Source organism: Leishmania donovani, chromosome 14 (genome assembly GCF_000227135.1).
Source record: "Leishmania donovani BPK282A1 complete genome, chromosome 14".
NCBI classification, from domain to species: domain Eukaryota; phylum Euglenozoa; class Kinetoplastea; order Trypanosomatida; family Trypanosomatidae; genus Leishmania; species Leishmania donovani.
In genome coordinates, this window is record NC_018241.1 from 459,839 (window position 1) to 472,380 (window position 12,542).

The 12,542-nt window shown below is 58.5% G+C and overlaps 3 protein-coding genes across 3 annotated transcripts; all 3 read left to right on the forward strand.

Moving 5' to 3' along the window:
- Positions 1–3,022: 3,022 nt before the first annotated feature.
- LDBPK_141140 (protein kinase, putative) lies at positions 3,023–5,740 on the forward strand (the record flags this gene model as incomplete). The annotated part of the gene is made up of 1 exon (XM_003859433.1): positions 3,023–5,740. The coding sequence occupies one exon, from the start codon at positions 3,023–3,025 to the stop codon at positions 5,738–5,740; it is 2,718 nt and encodes a 905-aa protein (XP_003859481.1).
- Positions 5,741–8,022: 2,282 nt separating this feature from the next.
- LDBPK_141150 (hypothetical protein, conserved) lies at positions 8,023–9,219 on the forward strand (the record flags this gene model as incomplete). Its single annotated transcript, XM_003859434.1, has 1 exon — positions 8,023–9,219. The coding sequence occupies one exon, from the start codon at positions 8,023–8,025 to the stop codon at positions 9,217–9,219; it is 1,197 nt and encodes a 398-aa protein (XP_003859482.1).
- An 848-nt stretch (positions 9,220–10,067) lies between these two features.
- Positions 10,068–10,760, forward strand: LDBPK_141160 (hypothetical protein, conserved; the record flags this gene model as incomplete). The annotated part of the gene is made up of 1 exon (XM_003859435.1): positions 10,068–10,760. The coding sequence occupies one exon, from the start codon at positions 10,068–10,070 to the stop codon at positions 10,758–10,760; it is 693 nt and encodes a 230-aa protein (XP_003859483.1).
- Positions 10,761–12,542: the final 1,782 nt, after the last annotated feature.

A 12,542-nucleotide genomic window follows, 5' to 3' on the forward strand; every position in this document is an offset into this window, starting at 1 on the left:
TGCGTACGTGCCTCTCACATGCGCCTGCACTCTTTGCCGTTGTCTTTTTATATCATCTGCCGCATTCTAGATCGTTCGTGTAGCTGCTCGTTTTGGTGTCCTGCGTTGTCGCTGGCGGTTGCGTGTTGGGTGTGTCAACATCGACTCCGTGGGCCGGTGGTGCCCTGTTGCGGTTCCCGTAGTGCTTCTCTTTTTACAACTTCCACCCCTGCCCCCTCCGGCGTTTTCTTTTTTTTGTTTCGTTGGTGCCTTGTAGTTGTTGGCCGTGGGACACACCGTTTCTGCTCCCCTTGCGGGTGTGGGACCTGGTGCCCCTCGTTGATGGTGCCAGTGCGTCTTTGCCTGTCAGCCCCTTGTTATGTATCTTAATATGCGCCAATGGCTCCTTGAACATGTATTTTGTTGGGGCCGACACCGCGTTGTGTGTGAGAAACAGAGCCACCAGCACCCCCCTACTCTTCCCCTTTCACACCCCACGTGGACGCGCCCTCTCTCCCCCTCCCGCCGCTCTGCTTCCTTCCTTCCCTCTTTCTTTTTCTCTTGTGTGATTCCCCTCTCCTTTTCGACAAGCGGATCCGGCACCCCACTTTTACACCTCACCATTTTCTTTGTCCGTCAAGTCTCTCTGAACCACCACCACCACCGCCGCCCCTCCTCCTCCTCGCCTTCTCCTCTCTTCTTGTTTGCCCTTACGTGACTACATCGCCGCACACACGAGCAGCAGTAGCAGCAGCAGAAGGGACAGGAAGCTCTACATCAACGCACAGCAACACACACACACACCCTGCGCGCGCGCTTGTGTGCACCTTTTCCGCTTCTCTCTCCCCCTCTTGCTCTTTGACAGCAGCGCGACTTCTCATCCTCGAGTGAGTTCATGTAAAATAGCATGCATGCCTGCACACCATGTAGTGGGCGCTCCACCACTTCCTTCAAAACATATATATGTATATACCAAAACAGATCATGAGGATCTTAAGCGAGCCGCAGAGGACGGATGCTGAACACTCTCCCCCCGTCCCCTCCTCCACACCCGCACGCGCACAGCAATACGTGTCTGCGGAGCGACCCTCGTAACCGGGTGTGCACTTGAATGTGCCTTCGCTCTTGTGGGCTCGATAGAGAAGCACAGCCATCTCTCTGCGTGGGCATGTGTATGTGTGCGCGTTCGCGCATGTGTAAAGTGGGCCTCTGTAGTCCTCTCTTCATTTCGCCCTTTCTCTCATAATATTCTCTTCATCCAACAGTGCGTCCGTACGTAGAAGCGAAAAGCAAAACAACAGACACACAGTCACCATACACATAAAAGCAACGTCGACGAGCCTCTCTCCCCTCTCTCCCACACGCATTCCCTTTCGAGAGGCACCTCCTACCCCCTCCTCCCGCTCCTGGGACAACTCACCCTTCCACCTCCCCTTCCCCCCGCAAGAACGGAAAACCAGAAGAAAAGACACAGCGATACGCACGCACTAGCAACAACGACAGCAGGACTTTCCCACGTGTGGGCTGTGTCTCTCTCTCGCTCTCGTTCTCTCCCCGCCTCCCTCCTCCTCTCTGTATCCTTGGCCCTCTCCCCTCCCTCCGTTCCCCCTTCTCCCCCCGCTCTCTTGAACGGGCTTCGCCGCGCGTCTTCCATTGTTCCCCCACCCGATTTGCCCCCCCCCCCTCCCCATCCCCGTCCCCGCATTTCCTTCTCCCGACTTTTGGGGCAGCTGGCCACACACCCACACCGTTCCTGTGTCTTTGCCGTTGTGCTCCTTCCCCTCCCGCGGTGTCTCGGCGTCCGCTGTCTCGCGTCCACAGCTCGTCCCCCTTCTCTTTTTTCTTTTTACGGCTTCCTGGCAGTCTCCCTGACTCACGTGTACTTTGCTTGCCATTGCCGCGTGGACTCTCGCTCCTTCTGTCTCCCTGTCGCGTGTCCGCCGGGTGCTGTCGGCGTGCGCGTGGGCGTGTCAGCAAAGGCCTGGCCTGGGTTTCTTGGGCTATTGCTCTTCTTCCCCGCCCCGCAAGCACCGCCCCGCCTCTCCTCCACCAGAGAACGAGACGAGAGGGCTGAAAAGAGAAGCGGGGAAGGACGCAACAAACGAGTAGTCACGAAGCGAAGAGAGGGCGTCGTAGGCTCGACCACCACACCATCTTCCGCCTTTCTTCAGACTGACCGACCGACAGACACACACACACACATATACATACATACTATACATTCTTTGTGGACAAGCAAGGCTGCCGGCACCGACAGACCCTCTTGTGAGGACGTGACAAGGAGCGGTGCCGACATTCTCATCATCGACGGCACGCTTTTTTTTTAGTATTATTAGCTGACTCTTCCTCCTCCTCCCTTTTTTTTTTGTCTGTTTTCTTGACGCTTTCGCTACATCTTTTTCCGCGCCCTCCTTTTTTTTTTCGGGCTTTGCGATTGAATAGACGCGTTCGCTTTCTCCTCCCCTCCGGTCCCCCACCTTCCTGCCGTCGCTCCCCAGCAAGCGGCACGTACGCACACACAGCCGAACCCACGGGCTCTCTTTCTCCCCCCTCTCTCTCTCTGTGGGTGTCTGTGGGCGTGGGTGTCTCTGGGTTACAGCCGGTGCACACTCCTTCTGGCATAAGAGGCGTGCAACGAAAGAGAATGAGCTCTCATCAGGCGGTCACAGCGTCTCTGGGGAGCGGTGGGTACAACGCGAGCAAGCACTCTGCTCGAAACGTATTACCAGCGAGCACCACCTCAGTGACTCCCTCGTCTAACGCTGCCCCTGCAATGACTTCTACTGGTACTGATGCCCTGATTATCAAGGGGAGCGGTGCAGCTGTCAACCAAGCGCCGACCATCGCCCGAACCTCGTACACCGATGGTGCTGCCACAAACGGCACCAGTCGCTACCGCCACAGCAGCGGGGTTGGGAACAACGCTAACACTGCTAACGGCAGCGGCAATGAGCCGAAGATCAACACAGGCAGCAGCACCTCCGGCACTGCTGCGGCGACCACGGAGTCCGTCATTGAGGAGCTCAAGGCCCTCGCCAAGTCGATGCTGGAGGCGACGAACGCGGCGCGGCGCCGCACGAGCTCGATCGAGCAGCGAAACTCGTACGAGGCTCTCATGCACGCCATTGAAAACCGCGTGAACGGCGATACAGTGAACATTACTAGTATTGAGAGCAAAGACGCGGCCGCTTCCACCGGCGGCTACGCAGCGGCACCCGCGACGGCGCCCGCCGCCCCCAAGCACGTCGATCCCATGGCGACGAACGGCATTTCCCAGTCGGAGATGCTCTCGGCACATCTCACGGAGCAGCTGACCGACATTCCAGCCGCGCTGTCGCCCGGGAGCTGCGTGAGGCAGCAGTCGCAGCAACTCCCGCCGGCTCAGCGAAAAAAATATGGAAAGGAGGAAGTTCCGACGGTTGCAGCAGCGGAGACGGACGCCGCTGTGCGCAACACGCAGCAGCCTGCGGTGCCTTCACAGCAGCAGCAGCAGCAATGCCAGCGTGCGGATATGAAGCACCACGCGGATGTGGCAGACGTGGGCTCAGAGGACGACGACGATGACGGGGGTGCGGCCCAGGGCGACAATGAGCAAGCGCTGTCTTTGGCAGCGTTGCACTCGCAGCCGCCAATAACGCGCCGCCATGCGCCCACTGCGATGCTCGAGGCAGATGAGGACGAGGATGATGATGACGGCACTGCCTACGACGGGGTCAAGACCCAGGTACTCTTCAAGCCAGTCAACCGCGCCGCTTACCGCGAGGTGGTGGCGTCGACGTGGAAGCCAGAGGGCCTGACGCGCCGCACCAACACCGCCGGCAGTGGCAGCCAGCAGAACCGGAATAGCAACAGCAGCAGCAGTGCGAGTGAGTACAAGGACAGCCCTCATCATCCAAACTCGTCTGACGACGATGATGAGGCGATCGCGACGATGGCGACTCGCAACAAGACAGGCAGGGCGGCTGCTCGGACAGCGCCGTCTATGAAAGTGTTTCGCGTTCCCTCGTTCCCGTATGGCGGTGGTGTGACGGAGCAGCAGGCGCGGATCCTGCAGCGGCAGTTTGACGAGTGCATCCACAACGGCGAGCACCTCAGCTCCAACGCCGCCGGACCTGCCCTCATCACGAAGCGCGACTTTGACTCGGGCAACTACACCGAGGTCTCTGCAGCCACTGCGCAGATGGATACAACCTCCTTCCAGCCGACGTCTCCGTACGAGTTTGTCGTCGAGGTGGAGCGCGACGTCCGCTTCGACGCTGTCAAGGCCCGTGAAGAGCGTCGCCATCGCTTCCGGCAGCTCGTGCGCGAGAAGCGCGCGCCGGCCACGATGGGGACTTTCAACCTGCGCGTCATCATGGACCCGTTCAAGACAGGCTTTGAGGAGGAGAAGAACTTCCCAATCGTGCCTGGAACCGTTATTGCCGGCCGCTACGAGATCATTCAAATGCTGGGCAAGGCCACCTTCAGCCGTGCGGTGCGCTGCTACGACCTACAGGATCCAATCTACAACGAGGACGAGGAGAGCGACGAGGGCGAGTACGAAGACGACGTCGACGACGACGATGCGAACAGTGCCACTGCCTCGCCGGCAGATGGGACCGAGAACGTGGCTTGCATCGGCAAGGGAGGTGTGACTACTGCCTCTTGCAGGGGGTCAGACACCGCTACCACCGCCAGCGCTAGCAAGCAGCAAGTCAAGTCTGTCAACACAGCGACGAAGTCACGACTCAAGCCCAAGCGCAGGATTTTGGGGTATGGCCAAGTTTGCCTGAAGATCATCAACAACACAAAGGACTTTTTTGACCAATCGCTTGATGAAATACGGCTGTTGACGCTGCTGAACCGCCAGAAAGACCCTGATGATGCGCATATCGTGCGGCTCATCGACGCCTTCTACTACAAGGAGCATGTCATGCTCGTGACGGAACTGCTGCGCGACACCTTGTACGACTACGGCAAGTACAACCGGGAGGAGGAGAAAGAGTTCTACTTTACCCTTCCTCGCCTGCGCCGACTGACGCGGCAAATTGTCGAGGCGCTGACGTACGTGCACTCCCTCAACCTCATACATACCGATCTCAAGCCTGAGAACATCATGTTTGTCTCCTACAGCCGCTGCATCGTCAAGGTGATCGACTTTGGCAGCAGCTGCTTCCTCAGCGACCACCTCAGCTCCTACATCCAGAGCCGCAGCTACCGGGCTCCAGAGGTGGTGCTGGGCTGCGACTACGACGGCCGCATTGACGTATGGTCACTTGGTGCGATTTTGGTAGAGATGGTCACAGGCGACGTGCTTTTCACCTCGGACACCGTGCCAGAGATGCTGGCGCGCATCGTGTACGTTTGCGGCACGCCGTTCCCGCGGCGCATGCTATGGGAAGGCCGTCACACAAGCGACTACATCAACAAGTTCGGGTGTATCTATGAGTACGGCGGCGGTGCAGATGGGCAGCATGACCGCCCCGAGAAGGGCGACACCGACGACGGGGAGGAGCCGTACTGCCTTTACACGCCGGTCCCGACCATGGCGCCGCACACTTGCGCATCTTCGAGAAAGTCGCGGGCGGCAGCGGCGGTGCCACCACCACCACGGACGACGACGGCCCCATACAGCGTCTTGCGCGAGAAGCTGGCCGCTGCGAACATGGTGGATGAGGAATTCATTGCGTTTGTGGAGGCGTGCTTGATGCTCGACCACAAGAAGCGGCCGACAAGCGCGGAGCTGCTGGAGCACCCCTTCATCAGGGATGTGGTGCTGTGAGTGAGGGAGGGGGCACCAGAAGAACGAGGGATGAGAAGGAGAGTGCTGAAGGTCTTAACTGTGCTATCTTTCCGCTTGCTGATTTCTGTTTTGCTTTCTATTTGTTCGTTGGCCCATGTAAGTCATGTGCTGATGCTTGCCTCTTTCTGTGGGGTTGTTTCCTCCACGCGTGGGGGTGCTGGTGCCCGTCTGTATCCCTGTACAGCCCATCCTTGAACTCCCCCGCCTCGGTATTCTCTGCACGCATGCGCATCACGGAGGACAAGTGAAGCGAAGGAGCGAGCATGAAGGCTCACGTGACCTTTTCGATTGTTTTGCTGTCGCAACGCTGCTTGTGGCCATGATGTGCTCGCCCTCGGCGTGCGTATGTTACGTTGCTGTCGATGCTTCTCGTTTCCCTTCCCTACGGTGTTGCGTGTGCGTTGTGGGCATCACCCTCCCCTTCCGCCACCTTCTCGACAACTCGGATTTTTTTTCTTCGCCTGGCTGTGGGTGGGAGGAGTGGAGGGAAAGAAGGAAGGGATGGCGGGCGGGCCATTTTCGATAGGGGAAAGGGTGGTCGACGCAGGCTGTGTTGCAACGAACAATACTCGGTTCACTATCGCCAACTGAACGGGGCCATGCCACCACCTCTTCCCACCCCACCCCCTCCTCCTCCTCCTCCTCCTCCTCTGTCTCTCGCTGCTCCGTGCGATGCCGCTCAGTTTTTTTTTCTCGTTGCTTTCTTGCTCTGTGGTTTGTGGCTCTTTTCCCTGTCCATTGGTGCGTGTGCTGCACCACCGTCTCCTCTGTCTCTTCCCTCCTCTGCCTCCTTGCGTTCTTCCCTCTCTATAGTTTCTTTGCGTTGCTTCCAAGTGGCAGCGGCGGCCATGGCGCTCGCTCTCCTTGTCCGTCTCCTCTTTCCTACACCCGACCTGACCCGCCGTCTCATAGCTTCCTCCTGCGCCTCTCTCCGTTTTGTTTTTTGTTTTGTCTCTCCGTTGGGCTGGCGAGGCGCAGAGATGTGACGAGGAGAGCACGCTGCCCCAGCGACATGTCTTTACGTGTACACCTCCGCCGTCTTCTCACACATGTTGTTTTTTTTTTTCTCCTCCTGTAGCTTCTGTTCTTTTTTTTCCTTTTCGCTTGTTTGCTTCGCATGGGAGCTGGTGCGCACATAACGGGTGTGTGCCCTGCGCGTGTGTGCGCGTATCTTCTGCCATTCGTCTGGCCTTCTCTAGCCTCCTCCTCGGTTTCTCTCCCCCACCCCCACGTCCCTACCCTTGGCTGTTGCTCGCGTTGTCCCTGTGTCGCGGTTCGCCTCATGCCGTTCTCTCCCCCATGCCAAGGCGGCAGAGTGTGCGCGTGTGTGCGTTTTGTTTCTTGGATTTGTGTGCGGAGATGTCTGCCGCTGTTGTTGTACAGGTCGCTGTGGATGATAGGGATGCATGCGTGATGGTCAGGGTCGGTCGAATGCTGCGTATGCGTGTGTTGAAGGCTACTCTTTTGGATAGCGAGGTTGCGTCGAGGGCATCCGGAGTGCCGTTGATTTTTTTCTTTTTTGCCTCTTATTCCTCCCACTCTCCCACTCTCCCACTCTCACTCTGCGCCTGTGCACGGACGGGTGCGCGTTCCGATCTGTACGATTCTTTCTCAATAGAAGGTAAAGGATTGAGCAGCGACACATAAAGTAAGAGGATCATCAAGGAAGCTGTCCATTAGCGGCATGTGCGTGGCTGTTCATCGTACGAGGCGAGGTGCGGTACACGCGTCGTGGGTGAGCGTTGCCCGATGCGCTGCGTGCATATGTATGTGTGACGACTGGTCTGCATGTATGTCTCGCGAGTCGTCTACGTTGCTCGCCCCGTTTTTTTTTTTCAGATACGACACACCTCTCTGGATGCGGAACGACGCCGTGTGCAGGCCCACACATGCCCCCAAAACGCAAGCATCAGAATGTTATCGTCAGTGCCTTTGGCCGCCTCTCATCTCGCACGCGTTCATGAGCTCTTTTACGTTGCTCGGTTGGGGCACTTCTCTTTCCGCACTACCCCCTCCATCTTCCATGCTCGTACCATCATTGGAGCAGCAGCACATGCAGGGCTCCAGGGCGAGGGGGCGATGCTACCATCAAAGCCTTTACAATCACCCCCCCCCAAAAAAAAAAAAAACATATTTGTGAGCAGCGTGAAGGACTAGTTGCTTCCCCTCACCTCTCCCCGCGGCGACGCAGGTGGCTGATGGCCGCCTTTATAGCACCAGCACAGGCCCCATCCCAGGGGTGTGCGCACGCGACCCGCACCATGCAGCGCCGCGTGCGTGGGGAGTGGAGATGGGCAACGTTATCGCCCCATCTCCTCCCGCTGCTGCTGATGGTCGTCATGCTGTTTCTTTTTCCTCGTTCTGACGCTTCGAGCTTTTGTCTTCGTGGGAGGGACACTCATGGGCCGCGCCTTTCCTGTGATGCGCACCTGACGGTGAGCGCCGTGGCGCTGTTCTACTACGGCAGCAGCGAGATAAACAGGTGTGCTGTACAATCGCGCGCCACCGCCGTCCCGGGCGTGCTTATGGTGCGCGCTGCTACGGCGGAGTCGTCCGCAGGTGGCAGCGAAGAGGAGGCGGGCGGCACCGACGCGTGGGGCACCATTGCTATGAAAAGAGCACTGAACTACGACTCAGGGTTGAAGCCATTCATGACACCGTGGCGCGAGGTGCGTCGCGCACTGCGCGATGCGGGTTGCTTTTCGACGCTTGCACTGCCGCGCCTGACGCTGCCAACGGACCGGGCGAGCCCTCGCGTCGGCGATGTTTCACCTGAGTCTTCCACAGCCCTTCCTCCGCTGTGCCGAAAGCCGCTCGTGCTGATGAGCGGCCGAGGGCGAGACTGCGCGAGTTGCTCCAGCTTTGCCTCTGACGTGCTGGAGCACTACCGAGCCGAGTGGGAGTACATACGCGCTCACGTGACCCTCGTCGACGCCGGAGACCCGATGACAGAAGAACTGGTGCGGAACCCGTACCCGCTGTGGTACGACCCGGCGGAGGCGGGGCCGTGGATGACGTTGACAAAGGTATCCGAGGTGCGGAGGGCTGAGGGTGACGTCGTCGCCGCTGCGTCCGGCGCGAGCAGCACCTCCGGGGCCCCCTCTCACGACGTAGCCCAGACGTTACAGCAGTCGGATGTCGAGGACTACACTCTCTTCAACATGGGCGTCCGCCGCAAGGCCGCTTTCCTCCTGCAGTCCCCAACGGTGCAGGCCACGCATCACTGGTCGCGCCTCGTAAAGCGCGCATTCGCTGGCCAGTCCGAGTACGTGCTGCGCATCGTCTTTGCCTACCCGCACAACGGCAGCGTCATGCGCGACATCGTGAACGAGGAGGTTACCGTCGGCGGAAGTCAAGCCGACTACCTGCACTTTTTCAATAAAGCGCAGCCGTTCTTCCACTGTGTAAAGAAGGCGGTGCGGGTAATGGATTGGCTGCAGCGATATGGCGACTACTGATGGCGCACCTGCCTGCGATGACCGTTGCGTGTATGTGTGTGGGAGCTCGGGTAGCAATATCAGCCGCCTTATACATCTCATCCTCATGGTTCTGACTTCTACACAACGCTCGGGCGCATGTTGCACTTGATACGCAGCTGCGTGTCCCTGGCGCAGGAAGTGCGTGGATATCTGTGACCAGGATGCCGTTCTGCTGCAGCATACTGCTGATGGGCGCTGGACTGTTTCCTCTTCTCCTCACGGCCCTCTCTTCGCGTGCTGCTGCTCGTGCTCTCTCTTTGTGTGTGTGTGTGTGTCACCTTCAGTGACGGCACGTTCCCCAAGAACGAAAAAAAGACGACAAGGGAGAGGCGACGCACTTTCCCGACAATCGATGCCCAAACGCCAACACCACGAGGGAGACGCGCCGACTGCTTGGCGCCACCGCTCTCCACTGCTGCCGGGGTGTAGGCGTAGGCGTCGATACGGGGCGGGGCAGGGCAGGAGAGAAAAAGAGGGGGAGGAGTAGTGGGCTGCACTTTCTCCTCATGTGATCTCCTATCATCACTTCTCGGGCTTTTTTTGTGCGGTATGTACATGGCGACTGGTGTGCGTGCGCATGTGTGCTGCACGGCCAGCGCGAACCGCTATTCTGTCCCTACGCCGCCTGTGAACTCGTCCTGGCCAAGCCAGCATTCATCGCGTCCGATCGTGCCCTCTTCGCTTCACTCATACGCATTCTCTGCCTCTCCACCACATCCTCGTGCGCACTTAGGTGACGTTGTTGAGCTTTCGCATCGCAGGCGGGAAGAAAAATCAAAACAAAACCACACACATACACACACTGGACAGCAACTAGAAGGAGAAGCATGTCTGTCGAGTCTATCATGCGGGAGCTCGTGTCGAACTACCTCTCCTACGCGGTGGTGGTGGGGTCGTCGATTTTAAAGGTGCCGCAGATTCTGAAGGTATGGCATAACCACAAAGCAGATGGCATTTCGCTACTCTCGCTCTTAATAGAGTTGCTCTCGTACATTATTTCGACCAGCTGGGGCGTCGTGCAGGGGCTTCCCTTTCGCGACTGCGGCGAGAACATTTTTATTACGCTGCAGCTTGTGGTGCTGCTGCTGCTCGTGGCAAAGTTGCAGAAGTCGACGCGTAGGGCGAGCCTCGCGCTGGCGACCGAGTTGTTGGCGCTGTGCGCGTTTGCTAGCGGGCAGGTGCCGCGTACCATCCACGAGTATGTGCTAAGCGGACAAGTTTTTTTCAACATGTTCAGCCGCGTGCCGCAGATCTACGCGAACTACCGAACCCGGTGCCGTGGCCAGCTGTCTTTTCTCACCTTCTTCCTAGCTTTCGGCGGCGGCGTTGCGCGCGTCCTGACGACGTCTCTGAACGTATCGTGGGACAAGGGCAAGGCGGTGCTGCTGGTTCAGTTCGGTGTCGCCGCCACGCTCAACGCCGTCATCCTGGCCCAAATACTTTACTACGGCATCGCAGACCGGAGGTTCAAACGGGCGAAGTGGAGTCACGCGAAGGCGAAGTCGCTGAAGAGCCAGTAAGGAAGCAGGCGCGGACGTTTCTCTCTCAACGTGCCGCTGCTCTGGCCTATCCCTCCTTTAACCACACCTTGTGTGGCACCTCCATCCCCCCCCCCTAACACGGATACACACAGTTCCCTGCTTCTCATACCTGTCTCTTCCTCCCACTTTCACCGCCACCCCGCTGCTGCGACGGTTGCAGTTGCATGTGCAAGAGACTGTTAGACGGGTGCAGCCCACTCTTTTGGTCGCGTTCTTTTGTAATCTTGCCGTCTTCGCGCGATGCACCCCGCAAATACGTGCGCCTGCCATCCAAAGTGGTGACCAAACAGAGGGAAACTAGAGCTCCAGCTCCTTTTCTTGCTCCACGTTTACACTCCCTCCCTTCTGCCTCCTTCGGTGCCCTTCTACCGAGTCTCTCCGCTCCTCTCCGCCTCTCCGTCTCTCTCGCACTGCTGCCGTATAGCTCCTTGCCGTTGACCACTTCGTGCAGTGACTTGAGCCACTCCCTCCCCACATCCCGCTCCTCTTATTTTGCTCGTACACCTTGTCGGGGTCACTGCCATCTCCGCGTCTCACCGCGCACCTGCTCTTCGCCATGTCATGACGGACAAGGTACGCATCGGCTTAGCGGTACACATATATACGCAAACATAGAAGTGTCGCCGACCACAGCCGGCACAACAGGAGTTTGAAAGAGGAGGGGTGGGGGAGGGGATGAAGCCGTAGGGCAGACACACACACACAAGCCTCCGCCACCTCCTCTCCCGTCGTTCTCTCTCTGGGTGTGTGAACTGAGATGGTTCAGTCCCGTTTTTTTTTTCTGGGCGGTGGAGGCGGTGTGGGGCGGGGCGGGAAAGGGAGGCTTGCAGCCTTTGCATTCCGTAGCGGATGTGTGTCGAATGCGCTCTGGGCAACCCTCTTCCTCTTTTTCACCGCTCCCCCTCCCCTACCCACCTCCCTCTTTGGTGGCTTCCCTTAGGGTGGTAGGTGCTCTACATGTACATGCGTACGCGTATTATGTCTCTGTCTGTCCTCGTTCTCTCTCTCTCTCTCTCGCTGTCTCTGCGCATCGTTGTCGTCGCTCCGTGCTCGCTCCTCTGCTCTTCTGCCGCAGAATAGAGGCACATTGTCCTACAGTGGAGCCGTGCCTTGGGGCATTGAACGCTGACGACGAGCTCTCTCGCTCGCGATCTCGCCCTCTTTCCTGCGTATCTTCTCTTCTGCTCCCCAAGCCGGCAGGCGGGTGTGCAGCTGTCTCGGCGGGGGGTTCCTTCTATTTTTTTTGTGTATTTCTTTTCTTCTCGTGCACCTTTGAGGGATCTCCCGCTGCGACGAGGTCGAGGTCGAGGACGGGTGGAGGGAGGGAGGGAGGGGGCGGGGCGCGATCGCGTCGTCGCTTCCTTCTCCAGCCCGAACGCGACCTTTGCTCTGCTTGCCAGTGTTTCTTCTCGTTTCCATTTTTCTTCGAGAACGGGCCCCGTGACCTCATGGACCCCCTTCTCTACTGCCATTGTCACTCTCCGTGCCTTCCGAGTACGTCCCGCTCATCCGGACCCCCTCTCCCCTTCACGCCACCACCCGGTAAGACCAGGAGGCTGGAGGGGCGAGTGGCTCCGCACTTTTTGTCCGTACACGGGCGGCAGGCATATATGTGTGACGATATTCTTCTATGAATGCTGTGCACCATGCCTCCCGATATGGCCTCGGTGTGCGAGCGGCGCGATGATGTGCACACGCACGCCCCCCCCCCCCCCCCCCCCACAACACCAAAAAAACAAAAAAGATATACAAAAAAAAAAA